Source organism: Leishmania braziliensis, chromosome 12, assembly GCF_000002845.2.
Source record: "Leishmania braziliensis MHOM/BR/75/M2904 complete genome, chromosome 12".
Lineage (NCBI taxonomy): Eukaryota > Euglenozoa > Kinetoplastea > Trypanosomatida > Trypanosomatidae > Leishmania > Leishmania braziliensis.
In genome coordinates, this window is record NC_009304.2 from 149810 (window position 1) to 170410 (window position 20601).

At 59.9% G+C, this 20601-nt stretch overlaps 5 protein-coding genes across 5 annotated transcripts; all 5 read left to right on the forward strand.

Annotated features, from left to right (window-relative positions):
• Window positions 1-2023: 2023 nt before the first annotated feature.
• On the forward strand, window positions 2024-3148 carry LBRM_12_0380 (conserved hypothetical protein; the record flags this gene model as incomplete). Its single annotated transcript, XM_001563038.2, has 1 exon — window positions 2024-3148. One exon carries the CDS (start codon window positions 2024-2026, stop codon window positions 3146-3148), a length of 1125 nt encoding a protein of 374 aa, XP_001563088.2.
• Window positions 3149-4545: 1397 nt separating this feature from the next.
• On the forward strand, window positions 4546-5577 carry LBRM_12_0390 (conserved hypothetical protein; the record flags this gene model as incomplete). The annotated part of the gene is made up of 1 exon (XM_001563039.2): window positions 4546-5577. One exon carries the CDS (start codon window positions 4546-4548, stop codon window positions 5575-5577), a length of 1032 nt encoding a protein of 343 aa, XP_001563089.1.
• A 5275-nt stretch (window positions 5578-10852) lies between these two features.
• PUF4 (putative pumillio protein 4) lies at window positions 10853-15166 on the forward strand (the record flags this gene model as incomplete). The annotated part of the gene is made up of 1 exon (XM_001563040.2): window positions 10853-15166. The coding sequence occupies one exon, from the start codon at window positions 10853-10855 to the stop codon at window positions 15164-15166; it is 4314 nt and encodes a 1437-aa protein (XP_001563090.1).
• A 1426-nt stretch (window positions 15167-16592) lies between these two features.
• On the forward strand, window positions 16593-17837 carry LBRM_12_0410 (conserved hypothetical protein; the record flags this gene model as incomplete). Its single annotated transcript, XM_001563041.1, has 1 exon — window positions 16593-17837. The coding sequence occupies one exon, from the start codon at window positions 16593-16595 to the stop codon at window positions 17835-17837; it is 1245 nt and encodes a 414-aa protein (XP_001563091.1).
• A 1636-nt stretch (window positions 17838-19473) lies between these two features.
• Window positions 19474-20601, forward strand: LBRM_12_0420 (putative 3'-nucleotidase/nuclease; the record flags this gene model as incomplete). Its single annotated transcript, XM_001563042.2, has 1 exon — window positions 19474-20601. A coding segment is annotated over one exon (1128 nt), but the record flags the coding sequence as incomplete, so codon positions are not given.

A 20601-nucleotide genomic window follows, 5' to 3' on the forward strand; every position in this document is an offset into this window, starting at 1 on the left:
CCGCGTCCGAGCTCACCGCACGCATATAGTGGGGCCATACAGGTGTAAGGCAAGCCCCATCAGAAGCGTCTTTTCCTCGCGATATGTCTTTGATACCAGTGCCTGTCCCCAGCAGTGGGGGAAAGCGGGATGCGAGAGGTTGGTGGCACAGGCGCACGAGGCGTCGGACTGCAGAGCTTTAGGTGGAATTGGTAGGTGTGTGTGTGTGTGTGGGTGTCTCCCCCTCCCCCCTCCCCCCTCCCTCCCCCTTTCATCGGTCGCCCTTTGCGTTTTCTCCACTGCTGTTTTGTTTTGTTCTTCGTTGAAGTTGCCTGTGCGCGTGGCTGTGCATGGGTAAGGGAGAGGCAGAGGTAGATGATGTCTTTACTGCTGAGCTTGTTGTCCGTACTGTTCATCTCCACCTCTCTTGCTTTTTCTCTCTCCTCCTCCTCCTCCTCCTCCTCCCCTCTTTGGCTGCAGCTGACTTTCCTCTCTCTCTCTCTCGCCTGGTTCATGCTGCGTCTCCCTCGCGTTGTTGGGCAATGAGTTCATCTGGCGTCGCTTGTCTTTTTCAGCTTTACCTCCGCCCCCTCGCTCTCCTCCTCCCCCTCCCCTCCCCTCCTTGTATGATTTCCGCCTGTGCACTTCCTTCCCCGCGTGTGCCTTCTCTTCTTCCCCTTCCCCCCCCCCCTTCCTTCCTTTCTTCCTTCCTTCCTTCACCACCTGCACGTATGAGTGTGTGTGTGTGTGTGTCTCCCTGATTGTCCCCAGATGGCGGTTGTCTTCTGTGGGCGGTATATGCACTGGTACATCATGACAGACATCTATGTCGTCTCGGCTTTGCCTTTCTCCTCGCCTTTCCTGGCCCTTTTCGTCTCGCTTCATTCGTCTGCGCCTTTCTCTTGTGGGGGTAGCGTTACTGTTGGTGTTGCTCTTGTGTTTGTTGCTGTGACAGTGAAGGATGGGGTGGCGATGACACCAGCGCGTGTGCTGGCCTTTGTGTCCAGAATTGCAGGTGGGTGGTTGTGGGGGTGGGTGTGTCGCTCCCTCTCTCTCTCTAATGACCCATGCAGCAGAGCTCTTCTCTTCTCTTCTCTCCCTCTCCCTCTCTCTCTCTCGAGCGGGGTGACGCGGAGGTGGGGAGTGTTTGGTGCTCCTCCTCCACCTCCTCCTCTAGGTGTCATGTATACGTCCATCGGCAACACCCATGCGATGCTCGGGAGCACAACGGGTAGACTGCGCGCCTGCAGCTTTCCGTTCTGTTGTTGTTGTTGTTGTTGTTGTTGTTGTTGTTGCTCAGTTTGGTAACGTCGTAGAGAGTCCACCCCGTAACGAGACTCTTAAAAGAGAAGCCCCAATCATCAAAGAAACAAAGGCGCAAGAGCCCAAATAAGCTCACCCCTCCCCCCCCCCCCACACACACACACACGCACGCACGCTGCACCACCTCAACGGCCGCGCTCTCTCTCTCTCTCTCCCTCCCTCTTCACTCCCCTCTTGTCTGTCACCGGATACGCAATCGAGGTGGGCGTGGGCTACAACTGCGTAGAAGGCGAAAGTCAAAGCGGGAGAAAGAAATGGGGATTGGAGACTCTCGGCACGCCTTGACAGTGCGCACAGCTACACCTGCGCGCACGTGTATCCATTTAAACGAACGTATGAGCTGTGGGCTTCAAGGAGGCTGGTTCGGTGTCTTTGTGTCTCCCTGCATCGCTCTCGCGCCCCCCTCCGCCTCTCTCGCAGGCGGGGGAAGGGGGGGGGTAAAAAAGGGGGGTGGAAACGGGAGCGGCGAGGCACTGCCCCCCCCGTCTTGCTCCCTTCCTGGTGTTGCTGCTCCACCCTCCACACACCGAACTCTTTCACCACCACCATCTCTGCTCTCTCCATCGCTGACACGTACGCGGGCGCAAACGTGCACCTGGCACTTATGACTACCTCCGTGTACGCGTGGTGTTCGTCGTGCTCAGCATCCACTGCATCGCCCTTCTCACTGTCACTCAGCAGCCCACCTTTACAGTGACGCGAAAATTTACAAAAGGGAAAAATGGTCGTATCGCTTATTGGCCCGCTTGACTCGCAGTACGTGCAGCGCACGCTACTTGTCGCTGCGTACGCCGGTATTCAGCTAAAGGTGGTGCCGATTGTGGTTGGGAGAGAGAACGAAACAGAGGAGTACCGCCTCAACTGCCATCCAATGCAGCGCGTGCCGGTCATGAAGACGGATGAGGGGTACCTGTTCGAGTCCAACGCGATGATCCGCTACTTGGCACGCACAGAGGTCATGCTCGTCTCCGTCAGCGCCGGCATCGACAGCGCCGGGACAAGCAACGAGAAGATCCCGCACCCGCAGTTCCCCATCCCATACGCCATGTATGGTCACTCGCTGCTTGAGTCCACACAGGTAGACAGCTGGCTTGATTTCGCAACCACACGCATCGACTTCTACACAAAGAAAATCTCCGCGTACGAGCACAAGTCGGGGCCGAGGCCGGACGCAGACGTGAAAAAGCGGCTATGCAGGAACCTTGATGGGCTCGAGCGGCGTTTGGTCTACCTGAAGGAGACTTGCCGCACGTTCGCGCAGCAGTCCTGCCCGCTGACGGCGCGCTCCGCCATGACAGACGAAGAGCTGCTCTTGAACGATGAGGACTACATGGCCTCCCGCGTGACGCGCGATTCGCGCCTCAGCTCTGTGTACAACGTGGCCTGGTCAGTTCGGCACCGTCACATGGAGAAGGAGCGGCAGGAGCGGGAGAAGCAGCTGATGTTCATCAAGAAGACTACCGACGAGGCACTGGGCAAGGAAGAGGGTGACGACAGTCACTACTGTGCAAGCCGTCGCCCATCATTGTCGCGGGACAGCATGGCTATCTCGGCAACACCGCGCGCGTCGGTGCTCATGTCTGCCCGCAGCTCCATCATGGGGAGCGTCGCCACCGGCACCTCTGCCGTGCAGCGCAAGGATCTACTTTTCCTTGTCGGAGGCTCGCTGACGGCTGCGGATCTCGTGATGGCCATGTCGCTCCACGGTGCCCTCTGCTGCCAAGAGCTAAAGCCGATGATTATATCCAAGTATCCGAACTCGTTCAGGTACTACAAGAGTGTGCTGACGCTGCCTGTTGCGGCGGAGGTGGGAAAGGCGATCCGCCTGAACGTCATCAGGGAGTAGCGTAGAGTGAAAGGGGGGAGGGGGCACGGTTGACCGACCCACGTGCAGCGCAGGCACTCTGGCAGACGGCTGAAGTAATGGCCGAAAGGGGCAGCGAGTGTATAAACGAAAACTGCCCCACCGCGCAGGAGCGGCGCCGCAGAACACACGCACTGCAGTTATGTACGCACGTCCCTTTCCTTGGGACGGCGGCAACGACTCGGCAGCTTGGTGATGAGCATCCAGCCCAGTCGTTGCCGTGGCCTTTTACGCCTGCGTGCTGCCCTTCGCCCCTCTCTCTCTCTTTCACCCACTCTTTTTCTGTCTTCTGTTCGAGAAAGGAATGCACCGAGGCGGTGCATGGCAACTCTGCGGTTGAGTTCTCTGTACTCCCCCCCCCCTCCCTCCCTCTCTCTTCACTCCGCCTTCTCCTTCATTGTTGGCTTCGGCAGCCTCGCGCGCGCGCGCGTTTCTTTTGCTTTTTTTCGTGACCCTCATTCCTCTTCCCCGCACTCTGTTACTCATCTGTCTGTCAGAGCGACGGAGACGGGTGGCTGCGGTGTGCCCCCTTTCAGGCGCACTCTCCACTGACCTCGCTCGCTCTCTTTCTCTCTTTCCCCTTCTTGAGTACGCTGTTGCGTTACACGCCTGGTGTGCTCCCCCCCCTCCCATGCATCCACACCCCCACCGCTCCGCGCGTGACGGGGCGCTGAAAGTGGCAAGCGCTTCGGAGGGGGAGCACACCAGGCGTGTTCTTCGTTAGAGCCTTTTCTGCTTCTATAAGTCTCTGCGTGTGTGTGTGTGTGTGCGTGCGTGCGTGCGTTTGTCGGTGGATCTCGTCGTTTCGTCTCTCCCATCCGAGGGATTCGCAACTGCGTACGCCAGAAAGTAGCGACATGTTGAGCGAGGAGCTGCTCGGTGTGAAGCTGAAAGGCAGAGAACACACGTGGGTGCGTATCACAATCTCCAGGGCTCCCCCGTCGGCGGTCGCGCTGCCCCCGTCTCTGTAGACGGTAAACGAAAGGGGGGAGGGGCACACGTGTCGAATAAGGCTGCGTGGCGCTCCATGCGGCTGCCGCTCGGGTGCGGCGGAGTTGTGGTTTATAACTGAACACGCACACGCAGCCGCTGCGTAGGCGTGTGTTTGTTCATCAATGCATATCCTAGGCGGTACTTTCCCCCTTCTCTGGGCTACTGTGCTTTTACCCGCCGACCACCACTCGCCCCCACGACTGTCGCTCTCCCCCTACTCACTCACTCACCGTCAACGCCCCATGGCGCTTTCGCCCTCCCATCGAACATGTCCGCGTACTCGGTGAGTGTCTGGGCATTTAGGTCCAGCGCACAGGGACTCTCGCGTGGTCTGACTCGCACCTGACACGACTAACGCGAACCTCTCTTGAGGCAGATCGCTAATAATGACAGCGCTCAGCATGCCAGCGAGTAGCTCTGCGGCACCAAACCTCAGAAACAGCCGCCTTGAGGCGACGTGTGAATCGTACGGGGTCGACAGTCGACTCCTCTATAACGATATTGAGCGACTTTCGAAAAAGCGCTTCGACTACGCCCAACGTCTTGTCTTGTGGAGTCGACTGTTAAGCGTGGTATCGCTTCTCACGGCCGGGGCCACCGGTCTCGCAGTCTACTACCAACGGGCGCAGATCTACCGTGTCTGGCGGCTGCGCAACCCCCGCAAGGTACAGCAGCTTGGGCAGCTCACCGCGCTTAGCGGCGGCTTTAGCCTCTGCAGCGTATTGTTTCTCATTAGCCCCGTTGGCTTTATGCGTTTGCATGAAAAGGAGCTCCAGCGGACGAAGCAGCTGGACGCCATTGCTGTCGCTGCCCTTGTGCAGGAGCAGAACTTCCGCACGGTAGCTGCGTGGGCGCGTACCGCTGCTGACACACGCCGACTGGCACCTGCCTCCTCCTCCTCCTCCTCGTCCTCCACGGTGTCGCCATCGCCTACCATCGCTGCCGCCACAGAGACAGTAGGACGAGGAAGGGAGGGGCAAGGTGGAATAGGACCGGAGCTGCAGTGGGTATGGAGCGAGGTTGTGCTTGATCCCGCGCAGCTTCTACAGCCGCCTTTCGACTGCGAGACACAACAGAGGTCAGTGGGTACCGTTAATACAGTGAAGCCCCAGCCGCCGCCAGCTGGCTCTGCAGGTGCAGCTGCAGCCGCAGTCACCGATGCTGATCCAGACATGCTAGCCGCCAAGAAGCGGCTCGCCTCCCAGTTACTGGGCAACTCCGAAATTTTCGACAACTCAACACGCGGTGACAGTGATGCCGCCTCCGCAGCCGAGCCTCTCACCTGGCGACAGCAGTCGCGGCGCGTGTGGAGTCGCACGGCAGACCCCATGGAGCTCCAGCACTTGAAAGACGAGTGCGTTGCCATGTGGGAAGGACTCGTGGCAGAGAAGACAAGTATCGTACAGCAGGTCTTGTGATCTCTCACCCACACATCCCTCCCTCTCCGTCTCCCTTTCTCTCGTCATCTCCGTCTGCTTCGATGGGAGAGGCAGGACTGGCCAGCTAGTAGGCGGCAGGAATGTTGGGGGATTGTCGATAGTGCCCAGCCATCCCCGTTCAGCTCTGCGCACCTCTGTGGGACAGTGTATGAATGCATTACGCCTGCCCGGAACCACAGCGATCGCGGGGGTGGTGAGGTCTATATGGGCCCATCACGTGATCGCCGTAGCACCCCCAAACTTGCTCGCTCAGCTTCTGTCGCCACCCTCCCCCTCTGCCCTCCCTTTCTCACGCCTTTCCCGGGACGTAGGCGAGTCGATCGGGTGTACAACGGTGCGTGCGCGTATGGGCAGCCGCTGGGTCGATGCAGGAAGGATGGCCGTGGGGAGGGGGGGAGGTGGCAGTGGCGGTGGTGGTGGTGGCATGGACAAGAGCCAAGCTAAGGAACGGTGAACCAAAAGGCAAGAGAAAGAAACGCGCGACTAAGGCAGGTAGAGTGCGGGCGTCTCTGCCCACCCCTCTCTCCCGTCAAAGGAGACCGTTGGTCGCCGCCTCTCCGGTGTAAAGGTCTCGACAAGTCGCGGACATCTCCGAAAGACGTGTGCGACTCGCTCTCCTATGTCTGCCCAGCGGTCAACATCCTCAACTATTTCCCTCTCCCTTACCCCGCTCTCCCTACTTCACTGCGGCCACTCGCTCACTCCATCCATCCACCCATCCATCCATCCATCCGCACACGTATACTTCTCTCTTCTCCCTCTCACTCGCACACTCACTCGCAGGTGAGTAAAGCCATAAAAAAACCTCGGGAAGGACGGAAGAAGACGAAGCGATAACAAAAGACAACAACTCCCTTGCCGCCCCCTTTCTGTTGTCATCCCCCGCCAGCTGTCTGTGTGTGTGTGTGTGTGTCTGCACCGCTCTGCGCCCGTGTGTCTGAGTGCCTGTGACCATCTATACCCTTAGATAAATATATATATATATATACGTTGTGTAGGTGTGGGTGTGGGTGTACGCGTGCCTGGTCCGTCCACCTCAGTGCATCTCCCTGTACGTGGTGTCTCCTGCCCCCCCCCATTTCGCGTCTGTTCGGCTGCTCTCGTGTTGGTCTCATCTGTGTTGGTTTAGTTTCTCGCCTTGTTTTCTTTGTGCCTGCGTCTCGGCGTGTGTGTGTGTGTGTGTCTAGTCTGAGCAGCCGTGATAGCAGACATCGGTCGTTGTGTTACTCGACACAACCCACCTTTCCTTTTCGATCTCCGGGGGCACGTCTTATCGCCCTCAGGTAGTATCGCCACCTCTGAAAAGGTATCACCCACCAAGAGAGGCGGCGGCCAGTAAACCAGAAGTCGCTGCCTTCCCTCCCCTCCGCTTCGTCATTACGCAAAGGGAGAGTGAAGGGGGGCCGCAGTCCGTGCACGCTTGGAAGGCTCACCCAATCGGTCTCCACACGTAAAGCACAGAGTGAGAAGCCAAGATCAAAGAGGAGAAGGCAGACGTACACTTCTTCGCTCTCCCTCTCTCTCTCCCCCCTCCCTCCCTCCCTCTTGCCTGTCCTCTTTGTTGTTTGTTCTTCAGCGTTGTTGCTGTTCAATACCCCCTCACCTGCGCAGAAGAACACGTACTCCCTGGGCGTCTGGGTGGGGAGTGGGTTAGGTGCTGCGACACGACACTCGCCTGACTTGCTCATTCTCAGCGCTTTCTCTTTTCGTTGGTCGTTCTTACTCCCCTCCCTCTCTCTCCCCTCTCTGCTTGAAGCGTTCGTTTCTCTCTTCGCTTCCTTCCTTTTTGCTCTCTCTCTCTCTCTCGCTGTGTGCGTCGCTTTTGACTGTGCTCGTGGTGCCTCGTGATTGGGCGTGTATTGTTGGAGCCCTTGTGCCACTTTTTTTTTGTTGTGGTGGTGGTTGCGCTGTTTCTTCTTCCCTCCCACTCCCTCCCTCCCACTCCCACTCCCTCTTCCCCCCCCCCCCCACTTGTACCCTCGTGAACAGCTCCTCCCCTCTCCTTTGTACTCGCACCCCTCTCTCTTCTTCTCCTTCTCCTCTCTTCCCGCTGCTGCTACTACTCACTTTGCTTGAGCTCTCCCCTGTTTCTCTTTCGCCACTTCCACCTTTGCGCGTTGAGTGGGTCAACTTAGCTTGCCTACCCGTGTGTCTGAAGTGTCGTTGGGCTCTCCACGATTCACTGTGTCCCCCCCCCCATCCCCCTGGCCCCCTCCCTCTGTCTCGCTCGCCCTCTCTCCAACTGTTCCTCGGAGTCACGTTGTGTCTCTCTGTCTGTGCGTGTGTGTGGGTGTGCGTGTGGACACACTTGGGGCTGTTGATCTTGTCACTGTTGTGATTTTACGTTCTTTGAAGTCGACTTTGCGTTGAGCGCGTCCCTCCCTCCCTCATCACTCCGTCCACCCCCGAGCAGACTTCAAGGAGAAAAACAAGACACGAACAGGATCAGCTGATCAGCCACGTGCACGTACACACACCTCCACCCTTCCGCATCACCTTAACGCTCTACCCCCGTCTCCGTGGGGACGCTTGTAAAGATCGGTTGTGGTTGTTTTTCTTTTGGGCCACCTGGAGCGATTTCAGAAGGGAATTAGCAAAGTCGAGTGCCCCCACCCCTCCTCACTCATCACGCAGCACTCGACACACGCACACGCACACGTAGACGCGCCTCCCCCCCCCGCCCCGCCTTCCTCCTCCTTTCTTTGGTTTTTTTGGCTTTTAGGAGCGCAGGAGTTCTCCGGTAATCCTCTGGAGAGAAGACAAGGGACGACATAGATCAAAGCAAGCGAGGAAAGGCACAGGCCGATCGGGCTGGCAACAGCCGACAAGCCTTGACGGGTGCAGTGTGGCCAGGGCGAAAGAGACGTTCAAGACCGCCTCTTTGTTCGACTCTCCCGCCCCCCCCCCCTCCCCTTCTCTCCCCGCCCTCCATAACCCTCATTACACTCCAGAGAAAAAAAAACACTAAACGTTCTGCGATAGCGCCGCGCCCCTTCTCTCCACCTTGTGTGTCTTCTGGGGCGGTGGCTGTACGCCTCTCTCTCTCGTCTCTCGCTTCATCTTTGTGTGTGTGTGTGTGTGTGCTGGTCTTTGCCGTGTATTTTATCGGACGCCTCTCTCTCTCTCTTCCCCGGCACCTCACCCCAACTTTTTGGGGTGGCTCGCCGCCCGCCCGTCCAAAAGAGAAGTCCTCTCCGCACAGACCTGCGCCGCGTTCGGGGTGCACTGTGGGGTGTCCCTCTCAAGCCGCACAGACGTCTGTGGCGGCTTTGCTCGTCCCTGAGATCCAAAGGCGACGGCGGCAGCAGCAGCAGCAGCAAAGAGAGAGGCAAAGCAGAAAAGGGAGGAACGCCTGAGGCGGTGGCATTCGTGAGGCGCCACCGCGAAACTGTTTCTCCACCCACTCTGCGTGGGCGTTTACTTTGTGTGTTCCCTCCCTCCCCTCCCTCCCCCCTCTTAGAACAACTCAGAGTTCATACAGAAGCACCTCGTAGTGTCTGCCTACCCGCCAGCTGTGTGTGTGTGCGTGTGCGTGTGTGGGTGCGTGCCTTCCAACGCTCATTCTCGCCTTCCCCTTGCCCCCCCCCTTTTCCTCACAACACGCTCTCGCCCTCTCCGCGCTCCGCATACACACAAGCACCACATAAAGAGCCCATACGAGGAGGACCGGAAGGACGGTCAGATTTTTGTTTTTCTCCACTTCGTGGTGGCTGCCTTTGGTCGCTCAGCGGCTTGGGGAAAAAAAGAAAAGAGAGCCGCGGGCCATTTGGCGTAAAAGCCCAAAAAAATCAAACAAAGAGAAAAATAAGCAGAGCGAGACGAGCAACGCAAGAGGTGACGTGTCGCTGTCGTGTGGTGGACTGGATCAGCGAACACGAACAAACAGCGTGGCGCACGGTACGTGGGTGAAGCTGTTTTGCTATAAAGGTGAAGAAGGAGAAAAGAGCCAAAGCTGACAACACTCTTTCCACGCACACGCACTCGCTCGCTCTCTTCGTCTCTCTCAGTATTTCACTGGCGTCTTTGCTGGGTGTGTGGGGCGGGTGTCCTAACTGTGCTGCTGTGGCACACCATCCATTCCTCTCTCGCGCGCCCACAGGGTACCCCACGGTAGCCTCCTTCCTTCCTCTACTCTCTGTGTGTTCTTTCTCCACGGCTGTTGTCGTATCCTCTGCGTTTTGTCAGCTGTGCCCTCCCCTTTTCAGTCATCAAGGCCGCTTCTCTGCTGGGCTGTTGCGCGTACGCCACATCAACGTCGCTCGTACATACGCTTCGTGCGTGTATGTGCGCTGGCGTCTGGAACTTAGAAAGTGTCTCTGTGCCTGTACATCATCTCCCCTCCCCCTCCCTCTCTTGATTGTATTCAGATTCAACCAAAGGAAAAACGAACAGCCCACGAGGGAAGAGACACACACACACACACGTGTTGCTCGTTTTGGTCTTTCACCGCCCATTCATTGTTGCCGTTGTTGATTTCGTTGTCTCTTCCCTCTGTGTCTTCTCTTGTTCCTTCTCGCCCCCCTCTGCCTCTCTCTCCCGCCGCTTTTCGCTCGCTTCGTTGTCCACCGGCTCCTCTGTTCTCCCTCTGTCTGGCAATTCACTTCCACCTTTCCTCCTTCTTCGTCCGTCGTCGTTGCGCTGCGTTGTGCGTCTCTCTCTCTCTCTCTCTCTTGGGGCATTCTTTGAAGTTCTTTCGCTTCCGCCCCTCCTCTCCCCTCCTCCCCTCCTCTCACAGTTCTCTGTATTTTTCCTTTCGCTTCTTCATCTTCACCTCCCTCCCTCCCTCCCTCTCTCGTTTGCCTCTCCTTCAGTCATTTTCGTGCCGGGGTGTTCGCGCTTCCTCTACGTGAGGACAACACGCCTCCATACAACGGGAAAGGAAGGGGGGCCACTGTCGCTGCTGCGTCCTCCCACCTACCAACGCTCTTCGTTGTTTGAGGAGTAGGCGTGCGTGGGTGTGTGCTCTCACAAGAACAACAACACAAGGACCCTCTTTCGCGCCCCTTCTCCGCATTGTTCGTCGTCTCATCCCCTCCCCCCCCCCCTTCCTCAGAGCTTTCCTCAGCAAACTATTCACTCATTGCTGATACTGCCAAACTTCAGAAGTCTGCGCGCCTCGTCTTTGGGGGTGTTGGTTTTCCGTCTCTCGCTGCCCTGTACAGCTGCCACTGCGCAACCCCCTCAGCCGTTGGTTTGCGCCTGGGTTAGCTTCCCTTGCGTGTGTCGGTGGGTCCATCGCATCACATTCAGCGCGATGTTCGCCCAAGCGGAGAGTGAAGAGCTGCTGCACCTGCTGTCGCAGGTGCGCCTCGTGGCGGACGAGGAAGCACGTAACGAGCAAGAGCAAGATCAGCAAGTACAACAGGAGCAGCCTCATCAGCGGCATCACCCAGGCACAGGCAGCGAGCACACGATATCACTGTATGATTCCGCTCTCAGCGCGACAGCAGAGGTACTTGGCAAGCAGAGAAGCAACGGCAGCTCGGCGACCATCGCCAGTTGTAGCGGTGGCTCTGCTGCGGGGCGATACACCGCCTCCTCCACTGCAGCCGTCACGAGTAGCTGGACGGTGTATGACAACACGGACAGCTCCTTTCTCACCGACTACGAGCACCACCACGCGAACTCGTTGAACCAGCCTCCAGTGAGTCGCACCCCGGCCACGGATGCAAAAGTGCTTCCACAGCGCTCGGACGAGCGAGCGAGGAGCGTCGAAGAAGGCTTGGCCAAACGCGGCGACGGCTACAACGTATTCCGGGAGCCGAAGCAGCTCCTCTTCACCTCCCCCTCAGCAGCGACTCAGGTGGCCACTCTGCAGCAGAGACCATCGCCGCACGCGCGCCAATCCATTCCCCCCTCTCATGCACTCACCGCTTACACCTCAGCTGTGAGCACGGCAACTAAAGCGACGACGCCGCTCTCGATCGATGATGCAGCGTCGATCTTACCGGTTGCAGTCAACCGTGACAGCAGCGACTACCCCAGCACAACAGTAGATAGTGCGATGTTTCGAGGTACCCCCTTAGCAGTGGTCGTACCATCGGTGCTGTCCGGCTACGCCAGGCGCGAGGGCACGGTGGTAGGCGAAGGCGGGCTCGAGGGCGTCTCATACACTGCAGCTGCGATACGGAAGGAGGGTGCTGACGGGGATGGCGAGGAGGAGTTTGGCCGCGCCGGTGATGGTGAAAGTGGCGGCGACCGACTATCGGACGTCTGGACTCCGGCGCGCAGTGCTGAGACGCCGCAGTCAGCGCTAGATGGCTCTACCCGGTCGATACGTGCGTTTCACCCGCCGCGGCAGCAGTCGCATCAGCAGCTTCACCAGTACCACACCACCCTGTCGTCTCCGTCCTCCGCAGCGGAGGCAGCTGTCGCGCAGTTCTTTCGTGGAAGCAGCAGCCTAGATGCCCTCGACAGCGGCGGTCACGACGGTGCGTGGCGTGCATGTGTCGAGGCGGAGCTCGCGGAGCTTCAGCGTGGTGGCCGCCTTCTCACAAGCGGCTCGGCAGGCACGACGGTGCAGGGAACGTCAATTTCGACAGTTTCGCCGCTTCCACCAACGTCGACGACACCGTATCACCAGCTGCTGAGTCGACTGCGGCACAGTCCGTCACAGGTGCCAGCGGGTGGGCTTGGGTCTGCCAACACTGCCTCCGTGGGCGGTGCGGCGCGCGCGAATACGCCGCCGGATCGACGCCAGCTATCCTTCTCACGCCTGAGCAGCATGGGGCCGACGTCGGTCTACACAGCCAACATCACCAACATGCAGTGGCCTTCCTCCTCCGCTGCAGCCGCTGACACATCGACAGAGCAGGGCCGCAGCTGCTGGCCGCGCACCAACCTCACCCCGTCCGAGGCGGCAGCGTTGTGGGAGTGTCTAAGCCCGTACGAGAGGGCCACCGCCGCAGCAGCAGCGAGCTCGAACGCAGCCTCCGTCGCGGCAGCCGCGGCGCTGCTCCACACCCCTGACACAGTACCGAAGCCAGTCACGCTATCCTCGATTGCTGCCCACCTTCATAGTGGCGTTGGCGATCCGGGTATCCCCGAGGTGACATACGAAGCGCAGCCGTACGCTGCCGGTCCTGGCCACACATTTGTGTCCCCGTCCGCGTTTACCACGGCCCCGGGGCGGGTGCCTCGCCCAGCCAGCACGGCACAGCTCTTTCCACCGTCGTCATCGCATCCCAGCCCTGCACCGACAGCAACGACCGGCACACGTGTCTCGCCGCACCACGGCTGGCACCAAGGCAACAGCAACCACCGGCAGGAGCAGCATTCGCACACGGTGCCGCCTCGCACGAGCGCAGCAACAACCATGGCCCTGCCGCCGCCGCCACCGCCACCGCCCGCGTCGACACCGTCATTGCCAACAACAGCAGCAAGAGGCTCGCACAGGTCCCAGCAGCACAACTTACAGTCACCTTCCGTGCGCCGTTGGAGTCCCATTGATGCGTCTCCATCGATCACTAGTACCGGCCACATCGCCGGTAACGCAACCAACTCGCCTCCCTCCTGCAGTCTGCGGCCCTCGCCGCACCCTCGCCCGTCCAACGGCAGCTCGCCAGCGCTGCGGCGATACACCATCATCACCCCCAGCGGTCACACGACGACCGCGACAGCCACCAACAGCACAAACAGCGGCGGCAAGAAGCGCATGGGCGGAAGCCCTCTCGACCCCAACGGTACATCGGTCGCGGCCCGAGAAGTATCGCGCGAGGCGCGGCCACGTGTGCAGCTCTCGCCGTTAACTTACACGACTGGCGTTGGTGCCCGTGGTAAGAGCTCGTCGCCATACCACCACAACCCCAGCAGTCTCGCGGCCCACCACCTGAACAGTCCGTCGACCTCCGCAGTCGCAACCACCGGGAGTGGGGCGTCGATGGTGTCGCCTGCCGCCGTTCAAGCGCTTATCCAGCGCCTGCACGCAGCGGCGGCAATTGTTCTGCCCAACTCGCCGTCCGCATCGCCCGTTGTGCCGGGTGATGGGCAGCTGTCGCGCACGACTGAGGAAAGCAAGGTCGCTGGTGCCACCGCAGTGCCGGACGTTGCCTCGGCGCCGATCATACTCGCCATGTCGCACGATCAGCACGGCTGCCGTCTGCTGCAGGCGGTGATCGACGCCGAGTGCAGCGAAGTCGAGGCATTCGACGGAGCGCACGACGAACTGGCGGCAGCAGACAACGCCGCGGCTGCTGCGGACCGAGCAGAGGCTGTGCGAGATGGGTGTATGACAGTGTCGCCGCTGGGGGTAACTGGGGCGAGGGCCGGGGAGAAGGGAAGCGTTGGCAACAGCGTCCGCGAGCGCCGCCGCCGTCGCGCCGAGGCCTTCGAGAACTCCATCCCTGTACGCGTGGTTCTGCAGGCAATCGAGCCCAAGCTAGATGCCGTCATGGCCGACGGGTACGGCAACTTCCTCCTCCAAAAGGTCTTTGACATGGCGCCTGATGCGGAGCGCCAACGGCTGCTGCGGCTGCCGTCGCTGCAGCATCACCTGTGCGAGGTCGCCTGTTCCCCTCATGGCACCTTCGCAGTGCAGCGGCTCGTCGAGACGGTGCGCAACGCGGAAGAGGAGCACCTCGTCTTCGTTGCACTGGAGCGCGATCTGCTGCGCCTGCTGACGAACGCGAACGGTGGCCACGTTCTGATGAAGGTGATGGAGTGCATTCGACGTCAGTACATCGCCTTGATATCCGGCACAAACAGTGCCGCAGAGCTGTCGCCCGCAGCCATGGCGGCGACGCCGGCAAGGACGCCCACAACGGCATCGGGCGAAAGCAGCACTGCACCATCGCGTCGCCTGCTCGAGGAGCGGGTGGAGGTGCTCTTTCAGGCGATTCAGCAGCATTTGCTGTACGTCTGCCAGCACAAGCAGGGCTGCTGCATTATGCAAAAGTGTCTGGACTTCCTCCACGCGTGCGCTGGATTGTCGCCGTCGTCGCCTCTCTCCTCCTCTCCTGCCGGGGCACCGATGGACTACTTCGAACGCATGGCAGCGCTTCTCCTGCCCCACGTACAGGAGCTCTCCGCCCACCCCTTTGGTAACTACGTCGTGACCCGCCTCGTGGACGTCTGCTACGCACGCGGCACCACCACCACCATCGACGCCGTGGCGGCTGGCATGCAGCGAGACTTGGTGCGGATGTGCACGAACAAGTTTGCATCCAACGTGATTGAGCACATTCTGCGTCACTGCAGCGAGCGGCGCATTCGACTCCTCTGCCAGTCGCTGATGGTTTCCGCCACACCTCCATCGACGTCAGCAGTGTACTCCTCTTCGGCTTCGATGGCGGCATCGGCAGCGGCCACAAATGCCGCCATCGCTCGCCTGCCCTTAAGCACCGTTGTCATGGACCCGTACGGCAACTATGTCATTCAGACGCTGCTGACGGTGGCACCGGTGGACGAGCTGGTGAACACACGTGCAGAGGGAGGCGGTATGCTGCCCGTGCTTCAGCAGCTCCTGCCGCTGCTCAGTTCACGAAACTACGGTCGGAAGCTGGAGACCAAGACGGAGCTCGCCTTGCTGAGAGTGGAACAGCACCAACAGCAGAAGCAGTGCCATAGTTAATCAAGTTCGAGTTCTCTCGTCTTTCTCACTGCCTTACCCCCCCCCCCTCTTCCTCCTCGCGTCGTGTGGCTGGTGTTTGCACATGTGCCTGCCGGGGGAGAGGGGGGGGGGGCACATCGTTCCCCCGGCTGCTGCGCTCAACACTGAAGAACCGCAAGCGCTGCGCACCGTCTCGGCACCGGATATTTTCCGTATCGACGCGCCTGAAGGTACAAGACGGCCACCCGCACGCGACGCGCGCGCATCGCAGCCAGCCAACTCTCCGCCTCTCTTTCTTTCTCTTTTGTCTCGATGTCTTCCGCTGCCGCCGCCCCTCCTCTTTCATTTTGGTATTCCTCGTCTCCATCCGTCAGGCCCGTAGCGAGCGGGGGTGGGGTGGGGGTGGGGGGCCACGATCTGATCTACGCGAGTCTCCCTCTCTCTCTCTCTCTCTCTGGCTGTTTCATGCACGGCTGTGCTTGCCAGGGGGCAGGGGCAGGGGGGGGGGGGGCGAGTGCCGACCTCGTTGTCGTTCGCCGTCGCCGTGCCGCAAGGGCCGATCACGCAACCCACTTCACCACACAACCAAAAAATAATAATACTAATACTAATACAGTATGACCGAATGTAAAGGTCGTTTGGCGGTGTGGAATATGGAGAAGGATGACCACACACACACACACACACACCCACACACACACACGCACACGCCTGTGGGGTGGTGCTGGCGCCTCTGGGCGTAGAGGTGCATCGGTGTCTTTATTACATCCACACAAATCTTTCAGGCAAAGAAGGGCTACTCCCTCTCTCCCTCCCTCCTCCCCCCCCCCCTCTCCCGCCTCGCCTTCCTGCGGTGCAGCGCCCTTTTCTCGAAGGCGCGTGCTACGGCACCACAGCAATGGTGTGCAAAGTGAAAGCAGACGGGAGGGGGGGAGGGTGCACGTCTCCTCCGCCGCCCCCTCATTATCGGTCCTCCCGCTCCTCCATGGCAATCACTCAATCTCCTTTCCGACTCACCTTAGCCTCGATAATTTGCTCCTCGGCCCGCCTTCTCTCTCTCTCTCTGCTGTTTTGATTACCAACGCTGCTGTTTGTATGTTGGGGCGGCACCTGTACATGCACTCGCATACTGCTCGGTGGCGCTTTCTCCTGTTGCTCGCACATCCCCCACCCGTTACCCAAAGTAAAGCGCATACCTCCACAATTCTTTCCCGATCCTCCTTTCCTTGAGCTCGTCTCCTCTGCCCCTGCCTCCTACACACACACACACACACACACACACAATTCCCTCCTCGTTTTTTCTCAGAGTGCAGGTCTGTGTGGCCGATCTGAAGCCTACTCTCGGTGCAGTGCCTTCTCTCTCTCTCTCTCTCTCTCTCTGAGGCACCCTTCCCCCACCGCTCCTCATGCACGGATTATATCCGCCGTGCCATCACACACTACAAGTATGACCTCCATGATTGTCGCTGGTGCCACTGGGGCAATCGGCCGTACCGTCGTGCAGAATGCCATTCAACAGCCATCGATCTACCAAGTTGTGGCACTGACGCGGCTCAAGAATACCGCTGCGTCGAACTACGAGAGTCTCTTCGGCATCATCACTGCAGCTGAGGCAAGCAACACTGACAACGGCGGCAAGGGCGTTAGCAGAAAGGGAAAGACGGGCAGTGGCTCACCTGCTGGCACCGTCACAGTCACACCCGAGGAGGCTGCCAAGATCAAGCCCATTACAATAGACTGGGAAGAGTTCACGCAGCTGTGGGTGGCAAAGCGTAATAGCGCCAGCGCTGCCGCTCGCGGGGCCGACAACAGTGCCGCGGACGCTGCGGCCGCAGATCCCATGGAAAATTACAGGAGCATCTTCAGTGGCCACACGTACGCCGCCATGTGTCTTGGCACCACCCGCAAGGACGCCGGAAGCGCCAAGAACTTCATTCGGTGCGACTATGATTACGTGACCGCCTTCACTGAAGCTGTGCTGACGTACTCGGCGCCGGCTGGCCTGTCACCAGACACGGCCTTTATGCACCATATCGGTGACGAGGGGGTCTCGAAGCAAGCACGCGTGCAGGACAGCGTGGACAGCGAGATGAATGTGCTCGCCACCGTGAAGGGCAATGCGGGCCAGTCCTCGGGGACACTTCGCGTCTTCTGCCAGGTTAGCGCCAGCAGCGCCAGCAGCAGCTCATGGTTTCTCTACGTAAAGACAAAGGGCATTGCCGACGAGTCCACAGTGGAGCGGGTTCACCAGCACAACAAGCTCACCACCGCCTCCGCGACGCTGTCACCGGTGAAGCTTCTCTTGCTTAAGCCAGGGCTGCTGGAGCGCCGTGGCAAGGCCCGACGAATTGAAAAGTTGGCCAAGCTCATTGTATCACCTATCCCAGTCGAGACCTGCGGGGCCGCTATCGTGTCGGCGTGCAAGCACTCGCCGATCCAGCATCACGTGCAACATCCAGCGACCATCTCTGCAGCAGCGGAGCAAGCGAAGTACGACGAGGCGGAAGAGGCGCAGCTAAAGAAGGGTGACGATGTTATTGCGGCCAACATACGAAAGATGCCGCTTGGCAAGCCATACATGCCAACCAAGGCCATGCACAGAGCCGGTGTGCCATCCAACGAACCATTCCCGCACATTTATGAGGCGACCAACCCGATGATCAAGGATCTGGCATCCAGGCTGACAGCCTAAAGTGCAGCGTCAGAGAAACGAAAGGCGAGAGAGGCACGAAGACAAGCACACTACGCATTCGTCAGCGCCTCTGTGTAGGCTCTCACTCTCTCGCCATCTGGTGCCACACCATTCGTGGTGCTTATGCGCTAGCGAGGACACCAGGTGGCAGCGTCCCCAGCACAAGTGTCAGCTCTTACCTTGCCCCTACCCCCTTCCCCAGAGACACGCTCACCGAGAAACCTGCAGACTAACCTACCTGCGCATCCCCTCTCCCCCCCCTCCTCCTCCTCCCTCTGGGCGCTTGTGACTCTGCCTATTACTTGACTGACTTCAGCGTTGCGACGGTGCGATGTGTGGGTGACGTGTGTGTGTGTGTGATGTGTGTCACCGACTGCCCCGCCCCCTCGCTCGTGCCCCGCTCTCACTCCCCCCCCCCCTTCCTCCTCCTCTTGGGTGTGTTTTTTTCCCCGCCGCTCTTCTGTTCTTTCCACGCTTCAGTTGTGTCCTCACCTCACACTCCACGCGCTCTCTCTCTCTCTCTCTCGAGGGAGGGAGAGAGAGAGAGGGAGGGAGGGAGGGAGGGAGGGAGAGGGAATGGTGCCGTTTGCACTCGCTGTGCCCATCCACCACCACCACCACTCGCACACGGCGTCAAAGGAGTGCACTCTCGTACACGCATGCAGGTCTGTCTCGACGCAAATACCCTGTGTGTGCGTGTGTGCACAGACGCAGGCGTGGGGAGCCAGCATTGGAGTGCAGCGCACTAGTCCCCCTCATGTCACTCCCCCTCTCTCTGTGCATTTTGAGTAGCGTCGCCCTTGTGCCTCTCTTTGGGGTCGATTAGGCCCCCGCCAGCAGTTCACGCCATGGCGCGCACTTCCCCTCTCTCGCCCACCCCTCCCCTCTTCCCCTTGTGAGCTGCGTGCAGCTGTACTGTGCGGGCTGATTGGCGCTCCTTCCTCTTTTTCGCGTGATTTTCTCTCTCTTTGCCGCTGGCGAACTTCAACGAGCTCCTTTTTTTTTTTGCTGCCTTTGTGGGCCATGGAGTGGGGGAGTGGCGCCCGCGACCCCCACCCCCACACCACCCCACCACTTTTACCAAGCCGCAGCGCGCCCCCGCCACCCATCGCTGCCGCGTCCCCGAGCCACGTCATTTTCCTCGCTCTCCTCTCTTCCTCAAAACTGCATAACACGCGCTCGCAGCGCTACGGGGTGCAGTGCGGCCCAGCCGTACTCAGCGCCGCTTTAGAGGCTGGACAAAAAGGGCACATGACCCCTTTTGCCGCTACGCACGCATGCACACATCTTCACTCACGACGCCCCCCACCCCACCACCACCATCACCATCATCACCGCCCCACCCTGTCCATCTTTCGGGCAGGCCCCCTACCGCAGCCCGGTCACCGGTGCATACAGGCGTAACTCGACCTCGAGCCTGCCTTGCTCAACGTCCCTCTTTCCCTCTCCCTCCACCGCTTTAACCGCTACACCACGTCATCCTATCGACCCACCCCGCCCGCTGCTCAAGTTCGTGCGTCTACCCACCCGCTTTCCCTCTGCGCATCAGCCCCAACCGCAGCCCCCCTTCGCTTTCCTCCCGTCCCCCCCCCCCTCTGCCTACCACATATACACAACACCCCTCCAAGAGACAGACATGGCCGCCTTCGCCTTCCACATTCCTGTCCTTCGTGCGGCCGTCGTTGCGATGCTGCTGCTGGTGGCACTGCCGACGCAGGCCTGGTGGGACAAGGGCCACATGTCTATCGCCGAGATCGCGCGTCGCAACCTCAACCCCGACGTGCTGGAAAAGGTGCAGGCCTGCGCCACCGCTCTCAACGAGGTCGGCCCCTTCCCCAAGAGCACGAACATCGTCGAGCTCGGCCCCTGGGCAGACGACCTCAAGTCCATGGGCCTCTCCACCATGTCCAGCTGGCACTTTGTCGACCACGTCTACAACCCGCAGAACATCCCGCTCACCATCAACCCCGTCGAGATTGTCAACGTCGCCTCCGTCATCCCGATGCTCGTCAGCGCCATCACAAGCCCCACCGCCACCTCCGACACCATCATCACCTCTGTCGCAAACCTAATCCACTTCGTCGGAGACGTCCACATGCCGCTGCACAGTGCCGACCTCTTTTCACCCGAGTATCCACTCGGGGACCTCGGCGGCAACAAGCAGATCGTAATCGTCGACCAAGCCGCCGGCACGTCCATGAAGCTGCACGCCTTCTGGGACTCCATGTGCGAGGGCCCGCAGAGCAACGCCGTGCGCCCCCTCGACGACGCCAGCTACGCCACCCTCTCCGCCTTCGTGGACAACCTCGTCCAAACCTACTCCTTTACCGAGGAGCAGATGATGACCACCAACTCGACCGTCATGGCCGCTGAGAGCTACGAGCTGGCCGTCAAGAACGTCTACCCGGGTATCTCCGACGGTACTGTGCTGTCCGAGTCCTACAAGGCCAACGGCAAGATCCTCGCCGGCGGCCGCGTCACGCTGGCCGGCTACCGCCTCGCCACCATCCTCAACGCCGCGCTCGCCGGTGTGTCCATGGACACCATCATGAACGGCACCAAGCACATACAGGACGAGGTTAAGGTCACTCACACAGGTGACACCTACAACTACTACGCCTACTCTGGCGTCGAGAAAGGCGCCGCCGCCGGCATCTTCCTCTCCTCCTTCGCCATCGGCTGCCTGCTTGCCACCGCCGTTGTGATCCCCATCTTGTACCTGCTCCGCAGCAGCCCCGAGGATATCCTCCCCTCTGACATCGGG